The following is a 24,917-nucleotide window of genomic DNA, read 5'->3' on the forward strand; positions in this document are numbered from 1 at the left end:
TCACTTTTGCTCAGGCTACTGGCAATTTTTTTTTAAATGATGGTATAGTAGAGATAACATAAAATGTACTATTTTAATCCTTTAAAAATGTGTAATTCAGTGGTCCATGAAATCTTGTACAAAACCATGTCCTACAGAGAGCTGATAAGAGTGATGAGAATGAGACATAATAGATGTCTTGAGGAAACCAGGAAGGTCCACTTGAAGTTAGAGACCATGGGTTTATAACAGTGAGATTATCCAGTTTTCCCTAGAAGAGTTAAGCCACCTTGATAAAGGATCCAAGAAAAATTGGAATTGGGGCAACTGGCTAACCTTTTGGAAAAAGTAAAATTACAGCTATACCTCATCATATAATAAAATGAATTCCAGATGAACTAAACAATTAATGATTTTAAAATTGAGATAATAAAATACAGAATAAAATATACACGAACATTTATGTTTATAGAGTCATGGAGTACAAAAGTCAGATTGTAACATTAAGTTGAGGGTTTGTATGTTATTCATCACTTTATCTTTAAATGTTGACTCATAATATCCTTGAGAGCATCTCATGTTTATTATCTATAACTCTAATTCAATTTTCAGCAGTGTTACCTCTGTTCTTTGTTCCATCCAAACTATGGACAAGTATAGTACCAAGCAAATAAGACAAAATTTTCCTGCCCTTTTAGAGCTTATCATCTAGTTGGAGGTGGGAGACGCATAAACAGATAATTATATTAGAGAATATTAGGATGCAGCAATAGAAATATTTATGGCCTACAAAAAGGTAGTCCATAAATATTGGACCAAGAGGTGACCAATAAGGTCACCTGAGCTTGAAGGTTGGGTAGAAGTTAGCTTCTAGAACTGCTGGATTTAGATTCTAAGATGCTGCTATTTTAGAGATGGAATTTCACACATTCAGATGAATTACCTTGGGACACAATATATATTTGACAATATAAACTTTCCATTTCTAGCCTCTGCAGCAATGTGTGAAGATGGCAGGGTTTATCCAGAATGCTGTGGCTTGTTTTCTGTCTAGCAGCCTAAGGGCTAACTCATTAAAATTCAAAGATGAATTACATGGTGGGTGGAAGAACAAATGTTTTCTTCACTGAACAGAGCTGGGGCCTCAGAGACAGTTTCTCCCAGAATCTAAGTCACCCTTTGCAGCTGTTCAGTAAGACATGATTCAGGCATCACCTCCTCCTCCAAATCTACCATGGCACCAACATCCCTTCCTCTTCGTTAGACACATATGGTAATGACAGCAATAAGAAAAAAAAAAAAATAGAAGAGCAATGCTGGTTCTGTCCTTGACTTGACTTTGAAACCATATACATATTTTACCAATTGAAAATAAATTAATTTAAATATAAAAATTTGAAAAGACTAAATATGTTTCCAGTTGATGATTTAACACATAGAGATGAATTATTTCAAGGAATCTGAAGCACAGTAATTTGAGTATAAATCTCTAGTGGGGTATACCCTAAGATGAAAAAGAATAGCAAAAAGTGTTATAAAAGTGTTGCTTTGATTTTGCTGTGGGTATATTGTGGAATACAGCAAATGAACAACAATATGATGTTTTTACTCAATCATTCCTGTTTTGGATTAGTGTTAGGATTCTTGGAGTGGGAGAAAGGAAATGCAGATGCTATGATAAAAGAGCTGAAAGACAAACTCTGAATTTGATTGAAGGTTATATGTATCTGTTTGCCTATCTGTGTGCATACATATACGTATGTATATAAAGTGAATGATTTTGTGTTTACCTTGTTCTTCATTGCTCTGTTCACTGTAAAGGCCCAGATGCAGAGATAACTCAGTAGCTGTGTACTCCCCTAGTACTCAGATTCTTCAAATACCTTTTCCACTAAAAGGAATCAGGGCTTCTTGAAGAAATGGCTGATTCTGGGTCTGGAGAAGGAAATAAAATGAAAAAAGATAAGCCTTGCCATCCCAGATAGCAGGGAAGCCAGCAAAGACTACCACAGGCCTGTCTAAGGAATTTAGGAGCCAAACTTGGAGAAATTTCCACTGGTCAAAAAGGACAACTTGGATAATAAGGGTAATAACTATAATGGATTAACATAAATCATACATATTCATATACATATACATGAATATTCAGGAGTTCAGTGTCACTTAAAAATCATAACTGGTCACATTGGAGGATTCCAATGAAACAAGTTGTCATTTTGAAAATGGTAAAAGCAAAGAATTAAACATGAATTCCACCTTTGCGATACAAATTGTACCACTACATAACCAAATGGAAAATATGACTTTTTAAAAAGATTAAAGTATGGCCGGGCGCGGTGGCTCACACCTGTAATCCTAGCATTCTGGGAGGCCTAGGCGGGCAGATTGCTTGAGGTCAGGAGTTCAAAACCAGCCTGAGCAAGAGCAACACCCCGTCTCTACTATAAATAGAAATTAATTGGCCAACTAAGATATATAGAAAAAATTAGCCGGGCATGGTGGCGCATGCCTGTAGTCCCAGCTACTCGGGAGGCTGAGGCAGGAGGATCGCTTGAGCCCAGGAGTTTGAGGTTGCTGTGAGCTAGGCTGATGCCACGGCACTCACTCTAGCCTGGGCAACAAAGTGAGCCTCTGTCTCAAAAAAAAAAAAAAGTAATCCAGTTAAATAAAGGAACACTAGAATTAGGACATATCATCACTTTGTCAACCCTAATAACTTAATGAATCTAGACATTGATCATCCATTGGCTGCCAAAACCACGAGAGATGACCAGATACGAAGTGCCTCTTAATGGAAGAACACAGCACAACCTAAGAAGTAGTGGTTAAGGGTTAAATGATGTCCCTCCCTGAATTCATATGGTGACATTCTAACCCATCTAGAATGTGACTGTATGGATATAGGACCTTTAATGATGTAATTAAGTTAAAATGACATCATCATGGTGGGCCCTAATCCTACCCTAACTATAGGATTATAAAAAGAAGGAATATGACTGGTGTCCTTATAAGGAGGGACGGGTGCAGAGGGAAGAGCATGTGAGACACAGGGAAAAGACAGCCATCTACAACCCAAGGAGAGAGGACTCAGAAGAAACCAACTTTGTAGACACGTTTATCTTGGGCTTCCAGAATTGTGAGAAAATTAATTTCTGTTGCTTAAGCCACTGTGCCACTTGGTTATGGCATCCCCATCAAACTGATACAGTAGTCTTGCCCCAAAAACCAGCCTGACTCAGATCAGTCCTCTAAATCCAACTAACAGCGTATAGGAAATAAGATGACAGTGGAAAATGTTCAACAACAACATGGAGATATTATCAGAAAAATGTATTGCGGGAAATTTTATACGACAAATGATCACTTTTTTCAACAAATTGGGAGAAGGAGAAAAAGAAAGGAGAAAAAAGAGAACCTATGAATTAAAAGAAACTTGTCAACCAATTGCAAGGTGTGGAACTCATTTGGATTGTTCCAACAGTTAGAAAATCATAATTTATGAGACAAATTAGAATTTTGAATGCTGAACATTTGAGATTATTAAATTTTTAGGAGAAGTAATGGTATTGTGATTATGTTAAAAAAATAGTTTTTTTTTTTTTTTTTTTTTTTGAGACAGAGTCTCGCTTTGTTGTCCAGGCTAGAGTGAGTGCCGTGGCGTCAGCCTAGCTCACAGCAACCTCAAACTCCTGGGCTCGAGTGATCCTTCTGCCTCAGCCTCCCAAGTAGCTGGGAGTACAGGCATGTGCCACCATGCCCGGCTAATTTTTTATATATATATATCAGTTGGCCAATTGATTTCTTTCTATTTATAGTAGAGACAGGGTCTCGCTCTTGCTCAGGCTGGTTTTGAACTCCTGACCTTGAGCAATCCGCCCACCTCGGCCTCCCAAGAACTAGGATTACAGGCGTGAGCCACAGCGCCCGGCCAAAAAAAAAAAAAATAGTTTTTATATTTTTGAGGGTCATACCAGAAGGATCTGTCTTGGCAGGGCTGGAGTGGGATTAGTAAATAGGATAGAAATGAAATAAGAGTGGTTATAAGTTGATGGTTTTTGAAGTTGAGTGATTAGTACTTGGGGATTTTTAATACTGTTTTGCCTATTTCTGTGCATATTTAAAATTCACAAAGAAACTGAAAATAAATTGTATTAACCTCGTCCTTTGCTAATGAAGGTCAAAACTTACCCAAAACTACTGCTATAGTCTGCTGACTAGCTTTCACCCTAACTGCTAGCAAGCAGCTGACATAAACATGGCTCTCCTTTCTTCCCTGCTCTCTGATACACAAATATGCAAGTGACGTCTGGAAAGCAACAGCACGAAGGAAGCCCTGGGCTTGGCATTTCAGAAGCTCTGAGCTGCTGAAATTGGCAGAACTTCCTGGACGTCTTATCTAAAATCTCCCATATCTCTGGGAACATCAGAAATTATATTTAACACTCCTAATAGGTGACACTAGATGATCTAATATGCTGCATTTCTAGGAAGATTTTGGACAGCTGCCCCTGAGGCTTATGTGCACAAGAAAACCCAAAGTGATTGTCACTTCCTATAAATCATTGAAAAATACTGAATGAGAATCAATAAGCACCTCTGTGTATTTCTACATCATGGACAAACTCCTGGCAACAGTAACCTTTTGTAGTAAGCTGTTCTGCACAGGAAGATGGTACGTTTGATTTAGAGCACATAGCCGGTATAACTACAAGTCCAGCTGGAGCCCATAAGGGCAACCAGCCACATGCTGGTGACGTCACTATGGCAAGGATGGCATTTTTCACATTCTAGAGTTTGGGGACAACAATCTGGCAAATTAATGGAGGAGTGTTCACTTAGGGTAATATGAGACCTTTCTTGTTTCAATTAATTCTTTAGTACAGCAGTAGAATATTTAACAAGCCTTTCAAATAAAGTGGCTCTGTTTTCTATGAAATAAAAGCAATAAATCAAACCAAAATAGTCACAAGTTGAGGTCTGAAGCATATGGTGCATATAATTTTGCAAAACTGTGCAATCTTTTGATGCCCTCCTTATAGCAGAGAGCCCAAGAAAGTGGGCTTTTCCTTCTTAAAGGAAAAATAAATATGATTAAATTGTTTTGTTTTTCTGTTTTTTAAAAATAGTGTTCATAGGTAGAAAGACTACTCTTGTGCTTTCCCAAATACCACTTTGGGATGGGATTTCATTTTTGTCCTTGAGACAGTATAGATTTCATACTAATGGGGGAATATACGGTTTTGTTTAGAAATAATTCCTACCTATTTTTGCAAAATAATTTGTGCTTGTAGATATGCAGACACATTTCATGAATTTGTTTTTGAATTATTTTGTTTGAGAAATGGTCTTGCTCTGTCACCTGAGCTAGCGTGCCGTGGTGTCGTCATAGCTCACTGTAACCTCTACCTCCTGTGCTCAAGTGATCCTCCTGCCTCACCCTTCTGAGTAGCTGAGACTATAGGCATGCTCCACCACACCTGGCTAATTTTTTCTATTTTTAGTATTTTTACTTGGGGACGGGGGTCTTGCTCAGGCTGGTCTTGAACACCTGAGCTCAAGCAGTCCTCCTACCTTGGCCTCCCAAAATGCTAGGATTATAGGTGTGAACTACCACATCTGGCCTTGTTTTTGAATTGTTAATGATGTAAAACTGATCATAGACATTTTTGTCATTTTGGGAGAGAGAAAACTCCTGAATAAGAATAAAAGAGCCAAGCAGCTGTAAAAAATTCTTTCACATTTCATCATACTCATTCTTGGAAGTTTATTGCCATTAAATAACCTCTTAGTACTCATTTTACTCATTTATAGGTACAGCAGTGAATAAGCAACTGTTTATTCATATACTAATGTTTTTGCCTTTTGCCATGTGTCTATATGACACAGACTATTAGCTTTCTGTGTGGTTCCCAGAGGACTGAGTACATGGTTGAACACATTCTAGGAGTATGTTCAATAAACTATGTCTCAGATACTTATTGTCTAAAAATAGGAGAGCATATAGATAGCTTCTGGATCCTTAAGGCTACTAAGTGCCTCAAACTGTCCTGATTAGTAGGATCAATATTGCTTTGGACCTTAATTTTAAGTAGGATGTTACCATTCAGAGGTAGACCCTCAATTTTCCCAGCATCCCGAAGATTGTACATAAAACAAGTAAGCATGGCCCATGTCTTTCAGATAAATCTCGGTAAGCTCCTTTGGATTTTGATTACTAAAAATTAGCTTCTTTTTTTTTTTTTTTTTTTTGAGACAGAGTCTCACTTTGTTGCCCAGGCTAGAGTGCCATGGCGTCAGCCTGGCTCACAGCAACCTCAATCTCCGGGGCTCAGTGATCCTACTGCCTCAGCCTCCCAAGTAGCTGGGACTACAGGCATGCGCCACCATGCCCAGCTAATTTTTTGTATATATATTTTTAGTTGGTCAATTAATTTATTTCTATTTTTGGTAGAGACGGGGGTCTCGCTCAGGCTGGTTTCGAACTCATGACCTTGAGCAATCCGCCCACCTCAACCTCCCAAAGTGCTAGGATTACAGGCGTGAGCCACCACGCCTGGCCTCAAAAATTAGCTTCTTTTTATAAGTCCCTTTCTCTTTGTACTTCCCACAAATCTCCTGGGCAACAACTAACGTTGGATAAACTCATTAACATTGAAATTTTTCTTGATTCATAATTGCTAAATATGGTTGTATATTCATTTGTCCAAATACAAAATATCAGGATAACTTCCTGCTTTTAATCATCTCCATGACAGCTGTTGATCCAGGATCAAATAAATGTTATCCCAGAGGATTAAGATGAAATGTTTTGAAAACAAGATACAACATTATCATGTATGATCCTACGGAGGCAGGGAGAAAAGGGAGATTAATGTGGAAGAAATAAGCTTAGACTCAATCATGAAATGGGCCTATAGTGTCGCCAATTTCCTCAGTTCCACGTTTGTGGTACTAACCCTTTAAAATATGCTATCTTGAGGAAGGCCAGGTAGTAATGCCTTATTGTCCCTCTGTGTGTACTGGAAGCCTGTCTCTACTTCTGGAAAGAAAGCAGGAGCAGAGTAGGACAGAAGGGAGTATTTTCTCAGGCAGCCAGTGTCGCTGAAATCATACCCCATATGTGGCTGCCTGTGTCAGCAGTCACACCCACCCCACCTATGTGGACAGCTAATTTAGCAAAGGAAAATATGATTAAACACATCTTTGTGGTCCCTATAGTGATTCCCTTAAGATTCTGTCCGTAGGTGTGGACTACACCGTACGCTCAAAAAGATCTTTCAAAAGCAGAGGTCTTGTTTTCCTGCAAATGTTCCAAAGAGAAAATAACAGGGAAAGAAGGCTTGTTCTCCCAGAAAGTACAGATCCTGCCAAATGGTTTCTAAATGTGTTTCTGAAAAATTTCCATGTGCCATCGATGGCTTTTTAGCACTTTGGGGAATGGAAAGAGCAGAGATCAATGACACTGTGAGAAAGCAAGCATCTGAGGGAACTGGCTTGCTGAGGAAACAGGTAGTCATGCTTCTAGGTCGCAGTGCAGATATGGCACCAGGCCTCTTCACAAGCCAGAAACACGTGAGTACACAGAGTTACGTCACTTTACGATGCCGCAAGGAAAATGCTGAAGCCCCAAAGGGAAGTTTCCACATAATTTCTCCATTTGAAACTCAAGTGAATGACTGTTTCTGGGGTTTATATTAGACTGACTCACTGGAACTTAAACAGTAATTTTCTTTCTTTAACTTTGGAATCCAAAAAGACAGTAATTTGACCACTTATTAGAACTATTTTTAGTCAACCAGAGGGAGCCCAGAAGGTGGGGGTCAGAATGCTGAACAGAAGCAGGTTTCTTCCCAGGCGAGACTGAAGCCCGGGTGGTCAGTTCTCCAGAATAACCAGCTTATTTTGATCGATTTAAGTAAACATATTTATTCAAGCTGTTTGTTTTGCCAACATACCAAGAGTTCATGGGATTGTTTGGTCATGAATCAAAATGGCTACTACTGAGTCCGCTGTGAGCCCAGCTAGAAGCACACAGGAGTGGGAAGGCTGGAGACCAATAGCACCACCCCCGGCACAGCCGTCCAGAGTGTTTTCTCTGGCAGAAGTGTCAAAATGAATGTCAAGTTTGTCCCATCTGTTTTAGACAGTTACATAAGCTAGGCACAGCCAGTCATTTCTTAACTGAGTACTGGACTCCCCCATCTTCTCATCCTATTTCTCCCCTGTTCAGGCTGCTAGGAAAATCTTGGTCATTTCTCAAATAACCCAACAGTTTTTAAGGAAAATTTCAACATGTTTTAATATTTAAAATCAGTTCCCCCACACCCCAAACCCTGTATTGTGTGCCGTCACAAGTCTCTGTTGTTGAAGAGAAAAAACATTTTTTTTTTTGGTATCTTTATAGAAGGAAACAAAATTGACTGAAAATGTGTTCTATGTCAGGAATTCTGTTAGACACTAAAGATACAAAAAAGTAAGGAATGGTTCCCTCCCTTTACTCACAGATTTACTGAGGGAGAAAGTCCACACGACAACACCAAGTGCAATATATTTGATAGAATGAACACTGTCCTGTGGGGAAGAAAGGAAGTAATTGTGCTACAAAGTTGAAGGTGGGCCAATGTTGAGGGATGTTTTGTAGGAGAAGTAACACTTGAACTGTATTTGAAAGGCTGCGTGGAAAATCATAAGGAGAGAGGGGAGGTGGAGGCAGGAAAGGAATTCTAGCCATAGGGAATTACACAAGCAAAGGTTCACCTTTCATGATGTGTTGGGAAAATGACTGGTTGTCTGGTATGGCTAAAATGTAGGGTTTTGGCTTTGAAGTGTGGTGAAAGACAAGGTTGGAATTGCAGTACAGGGACCAGATTGTTCAGTGCTTTATTTTCCTTCCATACCGAAGATTTTGAGCTTAAATCTATTAAGCAATGAGGAGTTGTTTTAAAAATTTTGAGTAGGGAAATGATATAATTAAATCCATGTGTTAGAATACCTGGCATATAATAGGTGTAGGACGCTGTTTGATGAGTGGATGGAGCAGAGGAGGGAGTGACTGAGGAAGACAAGTTTAGTGATATTGGAATAATCACAGTGATGGGAGCCTGAATTAGAGAGCTGGGGGTGGTGAGATAGTTTAGAAAAAGCCTCAGTGAGACTTGGCAACCAACTAAATGTGGAAGGATAGAGGAGAAGTAAAAGTGAAAGCTAATTCTGATATGTCTCTCTTGGGTGATGGAGTATATGGTTATGTCATTGACCAAAATAGGGAACACAGGAACGAGAGAGGGTTTTTGGGGGGTTGGAGGTGGGAAGAGAAAGTAGGGAGATGGAGAGATGGGCTGAGAAGTAGAATCCTATAATAATAATATAAATAGCTAATGTTTATGAATTTTTTACTATAGGCCAGATACTGTTTTAAGTGCTTTGTAAGTATTAACTCATTTAATCTTCATAAAAAATAGATACTATACTATTATCCCCATTTTACAGATGAGGTAATCACGTTTTTAGAATAAGACAACTCCAAGTTCAAATTCTAGCTTTTCTGATTTTTAGCAGTTTTATCTTGGATATGTAAAAATGAGAAATGAGGCCAGGCACGGTGGTTCATACCTGTAATCTTAGCACTCATGGAGGCTGAGGCAGGAGGATCCTTTGAGCTTAGGAGTTTGAGACCAGCCTGAGCAAGAATGAGACCCCATCTCTATTAAAAATAGAAAAAATTAGCCAAGTGTGGTGGCACATGCCTGTAGTCCCAGCTACTCAGGAAGCTGAGGCAGGAGGATCACTTGAGCCCAGGAGTTTGAAGTCGCAGTGAGCTATGATGACACCACTGCACTCTAGCTGGGTGAGCAAGACTCTTTCTCAAAAAAAAAAAAAAAAAAATATATCTATCATATAGGATTATTATGAAGGTTAGAGATAATACATATAAATCAACTAGCCTGGTATCTGTAACCTCATATATCTCCATAAATGCTAGAAAGTATTATTATGATTGGCTATGAGATATCCTGGTACTATGACCAGTAAGAAGCTGAGCATTTGTAGATTATAGAACTGAAAATAAAAAATTTAAACATCACTAGTTGATGTAAGTTAGATCTGTAGATATAGATACTATTCCTTGGCTTGCAGGAGGGTGGTAATATATGAAGAAATGAGAATCAAGGATGCCAATGGTAAAGCAGCAAAAAGAAGAAAATATTCTTCCAAAAGAAATGTAGATGAAATAATATTAGAAGTAATTGCTGGTTTTCAAGGCTACCATGGAAAGAGATTCCAAGAGGAGGACAATGTCAACAATGTTCTGGGAAGTCATTAGCCTGAAAAGAGATGATTTGATTTGGAAGCGAAAAAGGAGGTTGCTGCTGGCTGGGGTGAGAACCATTACAATGAGGTAATGACAACCCAAAGCAGAATGCAATGTTTGGAGGAGGGACAAATGAAGAAGTGAAAACAGAAGGTATAGACAATTTTTTCTTTAAATAGTCTCCAATTTGTTTTACAATGATTCAGTTTGGGAAGCGCTTCAGTAATGGTAGAGTAAGGACCTCCAAAAATATGCTCCTCCGAAAGGAAATAAAAATACTTGGCCGGGCGCGGTGGCTCGCGCCTGTAATCCTAGCACTCTGGGAGGCCGAGGCGGGCGGATTGCTCGAGGTCAGGAGTTCAAAACCAGCCTGAGCAAGAGCGAGACCCCGTCTCTACTATAAATAGAAAGAAATTAATTGGCCAACTAATAGATATAGAAAGAAAATTAGCCGGGCATGGTGGCACATGCCTGTAGTCCCAGCTACTCGGGAGGCTGAGGCAGCAGGATTGCTTGAGCCCAGGAGTTTGAGGTTGCTGTGAGCTAAGCTGACGCCATGGCACTCACTCTAGCCTGGGCAACAAAGTGAGACCCTGTCTCAAAAAAAAAAAAGAAGAACACTGGCAAAAATCATCAAAATCACCTTTTTTCAAAACATTGGAAATGAACCAAATGCTTATAGCAATTCATGGAGCATTTAAGAAAATTGGCCAGAACTGGTCAATTTGTGGCATCTGAAATTGTGCTATTCCCATCCCTCTCTTCCCAGTTCCATGGCAGCCTTGAAAACCAATAGCCTCACAGCTATGATAACTGAAAACCAGCAGCTTACCAGTCATGGAAAGGGAACACAGGTTTGAAGCTCTTTAAAAATCCCTGTATCCAAAGAGATGTCATGTGTTACCTGTCTTGAATCCCCTTGAAAAAGATCCATTCTCAGGTTTTGTCTTTATTTGACCTGACTCTGTGTGTGAACAGCTCTATCCCATGGACATTTGTAAAAAAAAAGAAAAAAAAATCAGTAGCAATTGTTTCACATCATAGCAGTCTGAGGGAACAATAGCAGTTGGGGCAAAGAGTAGCTGACAAAAAACCTTAAAAGGAAAAACCAGGAAATGAGCTGTCCATAGGGGGTTTTGAGAAACTTCAACATATTCCTAGGGATCTAGAAGGCTGTGCACATGTGTGTAGGGCTGTGTGCATGCCATGGAAAGACCTGAGAAGGACTTAATCTCTCATCTTTGGCTGACCTTGAAGTTCCTATGCAAGCAAGAAATGAAGGGTAAGGCAGAATTGTAATGTGACTCCCAGAGCATTGAAGGTATGCCTCAACATACACAAAGACCACAAATCTTATTGGTTCAAGGCATTTTAGAAATTTCTGCCCAATAATTAGCTGACCATGAAACTAACCAAGCAGAAGCTTCAGGGGGCACATACGACAGACTTTATACTAGTTCAGGACAGTCACTAAACAAACATCTGTAACATGACCACCACCACCAAAACCAACAAGAAGGAGCAGCATCAAAGTCTATGGAGCTGGGTGCAGTGATGCATGCCTGTAGTCCCAATTATTCAGGAGGCTGAGGTGGGAGGCTGAGACAGGAGTATCCTTCAGGAGGTTGAGTCCAGGTTGGGCACAATAGTAAGACTGTATCTCAAAAAAAAAAGAGAAATTCTTTACTGGAGGAGCTCAGTATTGAAAAAGAATCAGTGAATTTGAATATAGGTCAATGGCTATTATCCTGTCTGAGGAACAGAAAGAAACAAGAATTTTTAAAAAATGAACAGAGCCTTTAAGACTGTGGAACAACAAGCATATTGACATAGCATATGATCCTTCAAGCAGAGGAGAGAGACAAAGGGGAAGAAAGAATATTTGAAGAAATAATAGCTAAAAACTTCCCAAATTTGATGAAAAATAGTCATTTATACTCCAAGAAGTTTAACAAACTCCAAGTAAGATAAACTCAAAGAGATCTACATGTAGGTATGCCATCGTCAAACTGTTGAAAAGCAAAGACAGAATCTAGAAAGCAACAAATGAAAGTGACCATCATGCACAAGGGATACTCAATGAGCTTAACAGCTGACTTCTCAGCAGAAACCATGGAGGTCAGAAAACAATGGGATGGCATATTCAAAGTGTTAAAAGAAAGATGGTCAGCCAAGAATTCTACATCTAGCAAAACTATGCTTTAAAAATGAAGGAGAAATTAAGATATTCTCAGATAAACAAAAACTGAGAGATTTTGTTGCTAAAAGACTTGCCTTATAGGAAATGCTAAAGGGAGTCTTTCAAGCTAAAATGAAAGGACTGTACACAGAAACTCAAATCCATATGAAGAAATAAAGAACACTGGTAAAGGTAACTGCATAGGTTTATTAAAAAGTCAGTATTTTTCATTTATAACATTTTATATGATTTAAAAGATAACTGCATAAACAATAATTATAAAACTATATTGCTAGGCTTATAATTTAGAAAATGTAATTTGTATAAAAATAGCACAAAGGAAGGAGAAAATGGAGTAACAGTGAGCAAAGTTTTTTATATTACAGAAATTAAGTTTGTATTAATCCAAACCAGATTATTTTAAATTAAGATATTAGTGATAATCCTCAGGCAAACCACTAAGAAAATAATTCAAAAACATATAGTAAAGTACAAAACAAGGAAGTTAAAATAGTGTACCAGGAAATATCTATTTACCACAAAAGAAAGCAGTAATGAAGAAATAGAGAAAAAAAAGATGTAAGACATATCGAAAACAAATAGAAAAATAACAGAGATAAATCCTACCTTATTAATAATTACATTAAATATGAATGGATGAAACTCTCTAATCAAAAGGCAGAGATTGACCAAAACAAAAAACAAACAAAACTACGATCCAACTATATTCTGTCTATAAAAGATAAACTTTAAATTCAAAGACAGGTATAAAAGTAAAAGATAGGCCAGGCATGGTGGCTCATGCCTATAATTCTAGCACTCTAGGAGGTCAAGGTGGGAGGATTATAGCTTGAATTTAGAAATTTGTGGCAGTCTGAGTAAGAGCAAGACCCTGTCTCTACTAAAAATAGAAAAATTAGCTGGACTTCATGGCACGTGCCTATAGTCCCAACTACTCGGGAGGCTGAGGCAGGAGGATCACTAAAGCCCAGGAGTTTGAGGTTGTAGTGAGCTATGATGATGCCGGTGTACTCTACCCTGAGGTGACTGAGTGAGACTCTGTCTCCAAAAACATAAATAAATAATAAAATATATATCATGTGGTAAAGTTAGAACGGTTATTCTAATATCAGAAAATTTAGACTTTGAGGGAAAAATTTTTACTAAAGATGGAGGACATTTTTTAGTGATTAAAATGGTCAGTCCACCAAGAAGACATAACAGTTTTTTGGGGAGGAGTGTGCAGAGTACACACCACTCTGCCTGGCTAATTTTTCTCTCTTATGCAGAGATAGGTTTTCGCTCTGGTTCAGACTGGTCAAGACGTAACAATCATTAAATACATGAGCAGCCTAGACACGGTGGCTTATACCCGTAATCCTAGCAATTTGGGAGGCAAAGGCAGGAGGATTGTTTGAGGCCAGGAGTTAGAGACTAGCCTAGACAACAAAGTGAGATTTGATCTCTACGAAAAAGTTAAAAAAAAAAAAAAATCAGCCGGTGGTGTGGTGGCTCCAGAGTAAGGAGTTGGGGAGCCGTGTTGGTCCAGAGCAGGTGAGAAGGGTGTCCGCGAGGGAGTGTCCTGGATGAGGGTGTCACATTGCACGTGGTGTGAGGAGGGTATGCACAAGGCAGAAGGAATGGTAGTGGTACTGGGAGATTGGTTATAGACAGGGAGGGAGCCTGATCAAATAAGGGGCATGGGAGCCAGGTTTATCACTATAGTAGAAGAAATTTACAAATACAAAAACGAAGAAAGCTATGGCTCGGGAGCAGTGTCATTCTATAGCAATAAAAATGCTTAGAACCCAGAGCTTGGTTTCTGAATACCATTCTCCACTAAAAGGGACTAGAGTAGTTTGCAAAATGGCTTATTCTAGGGCTGGGTCAGGAAAAAATGAACCTGGGACATTTTTTGTACCAAAAAACAAATAAAAGGAAATGCTCAAAGAATGACAGGGGTATAGTCACAAGGACACAGAAGCCAGATTGAAGGGGCTCCTACTAGCCAAATCTGGGACAACTTGAGTGTCAGAATGAATAGCGTTAGTGATGGGTTATTACCCATTGGATAAAATAGAAAACCATGAGTCCATACTGAAATAAATAAATTTATTTATTTAAACAAAAATAAATAAATAAAACATTTGATATGGAATGAGAATTCTGCATCATTTGAAGGTATTTTCCCACAAATTAATAAAAGGGCAAAAGTAATGTTACAAAAGAGAATCCTTTTTAAGCAAGTGACCTAAGTGAAACTCACCTCAAACTTTTTAAACGGGGGGGCCAGTTCACTGTCCCTCAGACCATTGGAGGGCTGGATTATAGTTTTAAAAAAACTATGTACATAATGAGTGAGATGTGTACTATCTGGGGGATGGTCATGCTGGAAACTCAGACTTGTGGGAGGAGGGGGGGAAAGGGCATTTATTGAAACCTTAAAATTTGTACCCCTATAATATGCCGAAATAAAAAAAAAACAGACTATGAACAAATTCCTATGCACACTGCACATATCTTATTTTGAAGTAAAAAACAAACAGGCAAAATCACCCGCATGTGGCCCTCGGGCCGTAGTTTGAGGATGCCTGAGTTATGGGCTCAGTCAAAACTATGGCCATTCTGTGTTATTCCTGTCAAAGATGCATAACCCAAATCTAATTAAGAGGAAACATAAGATAAATCGAAATCAAGGGGCTTATACAAAATAACCAGCCTACATTCTTCAAAAGTATCAAGGTGTGTGAAAGCCCTAGGAAGACTGAGAAACTGTTCCAGACAGAAGGAGATGTGAATACGAAATGTAGTGTGAGACTGTGAACTAGATCCTTTTGCAAAATGGATGTTATTGGTACAATTGGCCAAACTTGAATGATGTCTGAGGATTAGCTGGTAGTAATACAAAAATGTTAATTTTTTTGATTTTCTCTGATTCTGTTGGTTATGTTTAGGTTATGTAAAATGTCCTTGTTTGTAGGAATTACAGAAGTATTTGGGGATAATAGGTATCCTGTCAACAACGTACTTTCAAATGGTTCAGCAATAGAAGCTTTTGTACTGTGCTTCCAACTTTTCTATTAACTGGAGATTGTGTTAAATAAATATCTGACCCTTAGGGATCTACTTAGTGTAATAATCAAGTAGTGAGAGTGTTGCACTAAAATGTTTGGTGGTGTTCATGGTGGGGGCACGTGTGTCCCGACACCTAATCATGACTGGGGGCCCAGCATTCATGCCCCGTGTGCAGTAGACCTTCTGTTCCTTGGTTGATCTCTTTAGACTTTGGGGCTCATTTGTAAGTGCAACATAGTATGGGTAAATCCCCATCATTGATGTGGCCATTATTTCTATAAGACCTTTAAAATCTTTGAATTACAACTATTTTTTTTTTTTTTTTTTTTTTTTTTTGAGACACAGTCTCACTTTGCTGCCCAGGCTAGAGTGAGTACTTTGGCGTCAGCCTAGCTCACAGCAACCTCAATCTCCTGGGCTCAAGCAATCCTACTGCCTCAGCCTCCCGAGTAGTTGGGACTACAGGCATATGCCACCATGCCTGGCTAATTTTTTTCTCTATATATTAGTTGGCCGATTAATTTCTTTCTATTTTATAGTAGAGATGGGGTCTCACTCTTGCTCAGGCTGGTTTCAAACTCCTGACCTTGAGCGATACATCTGCCTCCCGGAGTGCTAGGATTACAGGCCTTGAATTACAACTAATTTTTAACTTTCCATTGCTTCTGGCGATTCAAGATTCAGGAACATAGGACATTCTGAATTTAAACTAGGAGATTACAAAATATTTTAGTCCTTAAGGAAAGACTAAAATATTTGCAAGGATTTTTCTTTTCTAAACTATTCTATATAGTTACTTGTTTGCATTATTGTAAAGAAAAGGTGACACATTTGCATGAAATGGTTATCCTATGCATCATGAATCAAGCTAATATAAACTGTAAGCAATATCTGTTTTCTATATTCTAATCATCAGCTATCCTGCCCTTTAAAGTTTCTTAAAATTATCTGTGCACGGTAGCTCACACCTGTAATCCTAACACTTTGGGAGGCTGAAGTGGAAAGATCACTTGGGGCCAGGAGTTTAAGACCAGCCTGAGCAACATAGTGAGACCCTGTCTCTATAAAAAATAGAAAAATTAGTCCAGCTGTAGTCTGAGCTACTCAGGAGGCTGAGGCAGGAGGATTACTTGAGCACAGGAGTTCAAGACCAGCCTGGAGCTCTCTGGGAGGCCGAGACGGGCGGATCACTCAAGGTCAGGAGTTCAAGGCTAGCCTGAGCAAGAGTGAGACCCCGTCTCTATTAAAAAAAAAAAAAATAGAAATTAATTGGCCAACTAAAAATATATAGAAAAAATTAGCCGGGCCTGGTGGCACATGCCTGTAGTCCCAGCTATTTGGGAGAATGAGGCAGGAGGATTGCTTGAGCTCAGGAGTTTGAGGTTGCTGTGAGCTAGGCTGATGCCACGGCACTCTAGCCCAGGCAACAGAGCAAGACTCTTGTCTCAAAAAAAAAAAAAAAAAAAAAAGACCAGCCTGGGCAATGTAGTGAGACCTCATCTCTTACCACCCCCTGCCTTTATGATGGAAAGGCAGAGCTGAGATAACGTTTTAATTTAGGGTTGTTGAAATCTACCCAAGGATGTCACCATGGAAAGAGGAGGAAGCCTAGATCTTTCCTCCAAAATGATGGCCAAAGCCAGCATTAGGAATCTAAAAGCTGGTGTTTTCTTGAATGCCCCGGAGACCTCAAAAAGGACAGGCCATGTCCTTCAGGAGAACACATGGGTCTCAAGAGGTCTCAGCAACATGCCACCTTCAGCCTCACAGCATCTTCCCTGCTTGGCTCTGAAAAGACATAAAGGGTCAGTCATGACATGGGAGTGCGTTCATTGATGAGGTTCCTAAACGAGTGTCCATCCTGCAGGCAGTTTCTGGCACTTACAGCAGCCCGGTGATGTGGAGAGGATGGAGTCCAGGAACTTCTCAGAATGCTGGCTGGTGGCTCAGGTGTTCAGCTCTCCCACATGGCTAGAATCGCCTCAAATGACTACAGAAACAGACACCTCTCAAGCATCTGAAAACTGGTGGCCTTGTTGCTCGATTTTTTTTCCATCTGAGAACTCATCAATTTGTTCCTATTTCAGGCAACCAAAACCTCATATCCTGGATATGCAAGGAAAATATAGTCGCGCTTTTATGGCCTGGCATACGGATAATTACGAGGAAACCACTCAGAGAAATTCCAAATGGGCCGTTCTTGTTAGGCAGAGTAAGTCACCATCAGTAAGACCTTGCGAACAATCTAAGCTACCAAAGAAGGAAAAGGTAAGATTTTTTTGCTTTTCTGAATCGTCACGGAAAAAATTCAGGTTGTTTTAACATTAGAGTGTTTTTAAGAATAACCAGTTGTATATCTCCTTTTAACTTGCCAAAGCATTTTGTCATTAATATTGGATTGCCACAATAATGTTAATTCAGTGGGCAAGTGGGTATTATTCCCATTTTATAGCTAAAGAAAACAAGAGGTTGTGTGGTTTAGTCCTTAGAATTGCTTATTTATCACAAGGTTTAACCTGGAGAGAATGCCCATTTCTGTGACTTCCTGACCGAGAAAGCACTCGATGAAACAGAGGTAAATCTCTAACTCCCTCAAAACTCGCACAGAGTGAGAATATACCAGTTCAAACTCTAGGTTTTTTTCCTTTACTCTCTCCTGATTCTTGGGCAAGTTGCATAATTTCTGTATATGGGTTTTTAATAAGTAAAATGGGGATATTTGTATGTGTTCTGAATATTTTATAGAGTTAGCATGAGAATCAGGTAAAAAAGTGTAAGTATATGTTCAACAACTATTTTCTGAGGTCTGTGTACAAACCACTCTCCTACAATAGCCTCATGCATAATCCCACAGCACGATGCACTTTGTAGTCATCCAGGATTTCACTAATTGAGTTTGACAGCAAATTCCCATGGTAGAAAAGCGAATAGAAGAGCTCGGATCCAGAGACTCCTGTTCCCTACACGGAGTCGTCTTGCTCCGTTGCAGAATCTTGCCAACTCGCTAGAATATTACTTACCCTCTGTCCCCAGAGAGCTGATTCATCAGCAATTAATTATGTCTATTTGAAACATTCTCCGAGGAAGCCATGGTCGTCCTCCTTGGTAGGTCCTGACCTTAGGTAGATTCTGTGTTTAAAAATGGAACAGTTCAAGTGCTAACATTCTGTGTGGTCTGAATTTTGGGATAGATCCAAATGAAACGTTTCATTGCAGTGTGTGCGGAGGAGGCTTGGATTAGTTACTTTACATCACTGAACTAATTTTGTGTAGGATTAGAGTTATCATGAATTCAATTACCCCCAATACCTTCTTCTATCATTCACTAAATCCAATTGAAATATTTTTGTGCATTAAAAAAAAATCTGGTAAGACTTCTTATTTTGATTTCAAATTTGCAAAGCAAGTTGCAATAACAGTACAAAGAACTCCTCATATACTCTTCACCCAGGTCCATCTGTTGTTAATTTTACTTGCTTTAATGTTCTCTGTCTCTCTCTCTCTTTCCCCATTTGATGGCTAGTTGCAGACATGTTTCCCTTTGCCCCTCCTCCCATGCTCTTTTTAGGGATACGGTCTCACTCTGTCACCCAGGCTGGAGAGCAATGCTGTGATCGTATCTCACTCCTAGGCTCAAGAGATCCTCCTGCCTCAGCCTCCCAAGTGGCTGGGACTACAGACACGTGCCACTACACCCAGCTTAGCCCCTTTACTCCTAAATATTTCAGGATGTATTTCCTAAGAACAAGGATATTATCTCACATAACCACAGTACAATTGACAAGATTCAGGAAATTTAACATTAATACATTATTATTATTATTATCTAAAGTTCATAATCAAATTTTATTAAATGACCTTTGTATTTTTCCCTGATCCAGGATTCAATCAATCTAGGATCATGTATGGCATTTAGTTATCCTGTCTCTTTAGTCTTCTTCAATTTGGAAGAGTTCCTCAGTCTTGGTCTTTTATAACACTGATGTTTTTTTGAAGAGTACAGGCCAGTTCTATAGACTATCTCTCAATATGGGCTTGTCTGAAATTTCTTCATGAGTGGATTCAGATTATGAGTTTGGGGCAGGAATCCCAGATAAATGCATCTCAGTGCATCTCATCAAGAGGCACCTGAGGTCAGTTTAACTCTTCACTGGTGAAGGGGGTTGATCACTTTCCCTTCCAGAATAAACAAAATACTGTATTATTCAAAATAGTCTTTCCTTCAACCAGGCTTTCTCCTAAATTTCTGGAGATATTTAATACATTAGATACTTGTTCTCCAAGTCCATTTTTTATACCATCCTGCAGAGCTCTTGTGGATAGTTCAGTAAGTACTCAACCCCCCTCCCTTTTATATAAATCCTTTTCAGGGAAAATAAATTGAAGCAAGTATTCTTATATATTCAAAAGCAAATAATGAATACCACATGCGAACGGCCTCCAACACAATGCCTCACACGTAGACACCAATGTGTGGCTGCCATCACTATGCCTGAGATGCCAGCACATTTTCCATTCTTATGCTGTAAGCATCAGAACCATGCACCGAAAGCCTCTCAAAAGTGAAAATGTGGGATCTGAATGAGAGTTTTACAATCATAACCCTGTAGACAATACCACATGCTTTCTCATCAAAATAGATGGTTGAAAATGGGCATATTTTATACTCATGCTCTTGAGTTTGATTTTCTATTTATAAAGTTTAGAGCTTAATTGTAATTGATTAATGTTTCTAAAATATACGATTTATGCTAGTTAGCAACATGTATCATTCTTGTATACATTTACCCAAGATACTCTTACAGATATTTTTAGAAATCCACTGGGGCAAATTTCTAAACTGTTTCTTCTACTCTATTCTCCCCAATTTCTCTTTTTAAATCACAAAGCAGGCCGGGCGCGGTGGCTCACGCCTGTAATCCTAGCTCTCTGGGAGGCCCAGGCGGGTGGATCGTTTGAGCTCAGGAGTTCAAGACCAGCCTGAGCACGAGCGAGACCCCGTCTCTACTAAAAATAAAAAAAAAAAGTTAATAGTTAATTGGGCAACTGAAAATGGAATTAAAAAAAAAATCACAAAGTGTCTCTCAGGTTCTATCCTTCTGGTCCATTTGTTATTTTCCCTTTTCAATTTTTGGTCATTGTTTTTCCTCCACATAAGTAACAGCTCCATAAGTGTCATAAAATTTATGTGCATATGATATTTTTTTTTAATTTTTATATTTTTGTAGAGATGGGGTCTAGCTATGTTACTCAGGCTGGTCTCAAACTCCTTGCCTCATGCAATCCTCCAGCTGCGGCCTCCCAAAGTGCTGGGATTACAGGCATGAGCCACTGTGCCTGGCCTGACAGACACTTTTAACATCATCCATTTCTTTGCTGGCAAACATTCTCATTGCTCTCCTTCATTCCAATAAATGAACATCAATCTCAGTGATTGATACATTCTTTCCTTCATCCACTCACTCACATTGAATTTAAGAGCAGTATCCTCAAATTTGTGCACACGAATCACAAAGGGATTGTATTAAGATGCAGATTATGACTCAGGTCTGGGATGGGGTTTGAGATTCTGCATTTCCATCAAGTTCTCAGGTGATACAGTTAGTTGGTGCTGGCCTGGGGACCTTGAGTAGCAAGGTGCTAGAGGATTTGATACGAATTGAATTTTGAGCTAGGATCAGGAGGGATTTGATGAGGCAAAGGGAAGAGGGAGACAAGAAAGCGCAGATTTATAGGGCAAAGGCAACAATAACCTAGCACCTTTGGGGAAGTGTGGTTCAACATGGCTGGATAATAGAGCACAAAGAGGAATATCTGGTGATGAGGCTGCAGAAGAGAGATTAGCTGGGCCATTTAAGTGCACAGTGCTCAGGAACTTGGATTTTACTGGGCTGACTTTTTGTTGTTTTGAGAAAGGGTTGTCTCTGTTGCTTAGGCTAGAGTACAGTGGCCTACCTGATCACAGCTCACTGCAGCCTCAAACTCCTGGGCTCCAGTGATCCTCCCACCTCAGCCTCCCACGTAGCTGGGACTTACAGACACACACTACCACATCTAGTTAATTTTTTCTATTTTTTGTAGAGACGGGGTCTTGCTATGTTGACCAGGCTGCTCTTAAACTCCTGGCCTCCACCAGTCTTCCCACCTCAGACTCCCAAAGTGTTAGGATTACAGACGTGACCCACCATGCCCAGCTTGGGCTGACTTTTGAACAGAGCAGTGACAGGACTAAATTTTCATTTCCGAAAGATGTAGACTTCAGGCTGGAGGGTTGATTAGAGCTGTTTGATATAAAAGGGAGGTGAGTTTTGAGCACATTTCAATGACTCGATTGAGAAATGAGGAGTGATTGAGAGAAGGCAGAAAAAAGCAAAGGCGATACATTTGACACACAAAGTTGGCTTGACAGCTGTCACATGGGGAATTACTTCCAGTTATCATGGGAAGGAAGGAACTCTCAGAACTAGTGAAGGTGGTGGGGAGTGGGGAGCCTGGTGGCAGTGAGTAGAGAATGAACAGGAAGCAAAGAAGTGAAAGCCAAGTAAAGCTCTCTAGCACGGTGGTCCCCAACCTTTTTGGCACCAGGGACCAGTTTCAAGGAAGACAACTTTTCCACTACCAAGGGGTGATGGGGGATAAACCTCTCTGCTAATGATAATCTGTATTTGCATACACTCCCCAGCACTAGCATCACCGCCTCAGCTCCACCTCAGATCACCAGGCATTAGATTCTCATAAGGAGTGCACAATCTAGATCCCTCGCATGTGCAGTTTACCGTAGGGTTCGCACTTGTATGAGAATCTAACGCCCCTGCTGATCTGACAGGAGGTGGAGCTTATGTGGTGATGCCAGTGATGGAGAGTGGCTGTAAATACAGATGAAGCTTCCCTCGCTCACACACACCGCTCACCTCCTGCTCTGCGGCCCGGTTCCTAAGGGGCCACAGACTGGTACCGGTTTGCGGCCCGGGGGGTTGGGGACCACAGCTCTAGAAAATGCTTGGCTGTCAAAAGAGAGGATAAAGGGAGGGGGGGCTTAAGGGAAAGGCTTAATATAGGTGAAACAATTTTTTTAATACCTTGTGTTGAAAAAGTCAGTAGACTGAGAATCTGAAGATAGAAAGGGATGATACATGATGGCTTGAGGTCCCTAGGAAAGCTAAGAGATGCACAGCTATAGGAATTAGCACACAACTGTGGGGAAGAAGGGGACATTTTTCTTCCATTTTTAATGAAATGTTACCTCATTCTCATCTCAGAGGGTTCTGTTTTTTTGTTTTCCAATTTTTCTTTGCAGTACATGTTCAGAGACTATGTGACTTGTATTTTAACCCGTAAGGGATAACTCTAAAGTCTATACTGTTATTATGTTAAAGATCTTTGCTTACGTCTACTTGCTATAACTTGACATGACGATACTCTGATCATACTATACTCCATTTCGGGTTACCACATATATCGTTGTACTGATCTCCTAAGTACTTGTACCAGTATCCTCCAGAGAAACAGAACCAGTGGGATGTGCATGTGTATAGGAGAGCAGGAGGAAGGGACAGAGGTGTTCCTTTTAAGGAATTCACTCCTACAACGGTGGAAGCTGGCAAATCCAAAATCGGCAGGGTAGGCCAGCAGGCTGGAGACCTAGGGAAGAGCTGATATTGCAGGTCAGATCTGGAGGTAGATAGAATTCTTTCTTCTTGGGGAGACTTCAGTCTTTTTTAAGTCTACTGGTTCAAATATTAATCTTAACTAAGAAATACCTTCACAGCACCATCCAGACTGGCATTTGACCAAATAGCTGAGCATTGTGGCTTGGCCAGGTTGACACATAAAATTAACTGTCACAGTACCCGTCTCAGAGAAAGCATCTGACAGAACAGTCTAGACACTAGGGAACCAAAAAGCAATGTGGTGTGTATGTGTGTTGTTTAAATCCTTTACCAATGGCATGATTTCAAAACTGTTTCAGTTGAGTGCACAGTGGGGAAGCCAACCTTGGTTGAGTATGCAGGGAAAAAAAGAAAAAAACCCTGCCTCAATGAACATGAGAAACTCTTGAAATTTTCATTTAATCAGAAAAGATTTTGAAATACCTAATCTAACTCCTCCTTATAGTCTTTAAGATAACATAATACAGTGTGGCATCATGTTGGTGCAAAAGATACCCTCAATGGCATATTTTTTCCTGAGACCCGTAGTGTATCAATGGATCTCATTCCTTTTCAGAGCAAATATTTTGTAATGCCTCCTTTACTGCCCTAAAACTCAAATAACTATATACTGTATGACTAACCAATACAATGCCCTAGATATACTATTTAAAAGTAATTTATAGGCCAGGCACGGTGGCTCACACCTGTAATCCTAGCACTTTGAGAGGTTGAGGCAGGAGGATTTGCTTGAGCTCAGGAGTTCGAGACCAGCCTGAATAAGAGCGAGACCCCATCTCTACTATAAATAGAAAGAAATTAACCAAACAACTAAAAATAGAAAAAATTAGCTGTGCGCGGTGGGGCATGCCTGTGGTCCCAGCTAGTCGGGAGACTGAGGCAGAAGGATCGTTGGAGCCCAGTAGTTTGAGGTTGCTGTGAGCTAGGCTGACGCCATGGCACTCTATCTCAGGCAACAGAGTGAGACTCTGTCTCAATAAATAAATGAATGAATGAATGTAATTTATAATGGTACCTAGTTGAATATGTAAGTGTTATGTACTAGAAGGTTGAAAATATGATGAAGTAGGCAGATGCTTGCATCTATGTAGTGTCTCCATGAATGCAGCAGCTACAAATGAAGGCAGAGATATGTACTCTGCCAGTGACTCCAATTCCATGAGTATCACAGCTGTTAAGTCACATGGTTTTCCAAAAGTACGTCAATTCTTGGTAATGACCAAGTGACCAATTCTTGTTAAAGTAAAATCTTCCCTCAATTTATATAACAGCTGCATTCCTAGAGAATTTATCATATATTAAAATCCTGTAAATAACACATTGTGCTTTTAATGTAAAGCAGAATTGAATTATCAGATTATCACAAACAGATTTTTCACTCACATGAATGTCCGGCAGGACATTTAAAGGTGACACAGGAGGTGGGACAGTTCCTCGTCTTGTGGGGCTGTCCCTCATGGTACAGGACATTTCACCTGCCATTCTGAGCCCCCACCCTCTACATGCTACTCCCTCTTCTCTCTCACCTGTCATTATGCTAACCAAGAAGGTCCCCACATTGAAAACCACTGACATATATAGAATTGTTTTGGTATGAATTATTGGAAATGAGACTTCTGAATTTGATTAAATGTGACAAATCATATGCAGCACCAGGAAAATGTTCAAGATAAATTCAAAAGGTTTATTGCACCAAATGCCA

At 39.8% G+C, this 24,917-nt stretch overlaps 1 protein-coding gene across 1 annotated transcript in view; it reads left to right on the top strand.

Moving 5' to 3' along the window:
* Positions 1 to 24,917, top strand: part of SPMIP2 (sperm microtubule inner protein 2) — an 87,182-nt gene that overhangs the window by 60,496 nt on the left and 1,769 nt on the right. Inside the window, exon 4 of the mRNA XM_012735621.2 lies at positions 17,633 to 17,813. Within this exon, the coding sequence (XP_012591075.2) occupies positions 17,633 to 17,813 (181 nt within the window). The remainder of the gene's footprint in view (positions 1 to 17,632; positions 17,814 to 24,917) is intronic.

Source organism: Microcebus murinus, chromosome 15 (assembly GCF_040939455.1).
Source record: "Microcebus murinus isolate Inina chromosome 15, M.murinus_Inina_mat1.0, whole genome shotgun sequence".
Lineage (NCBI taxonomy): Eukaryota > Metazoa > Chordata > Mammalia > Primates > Cheirogaleidae > Microcebus > Microcebus murinus.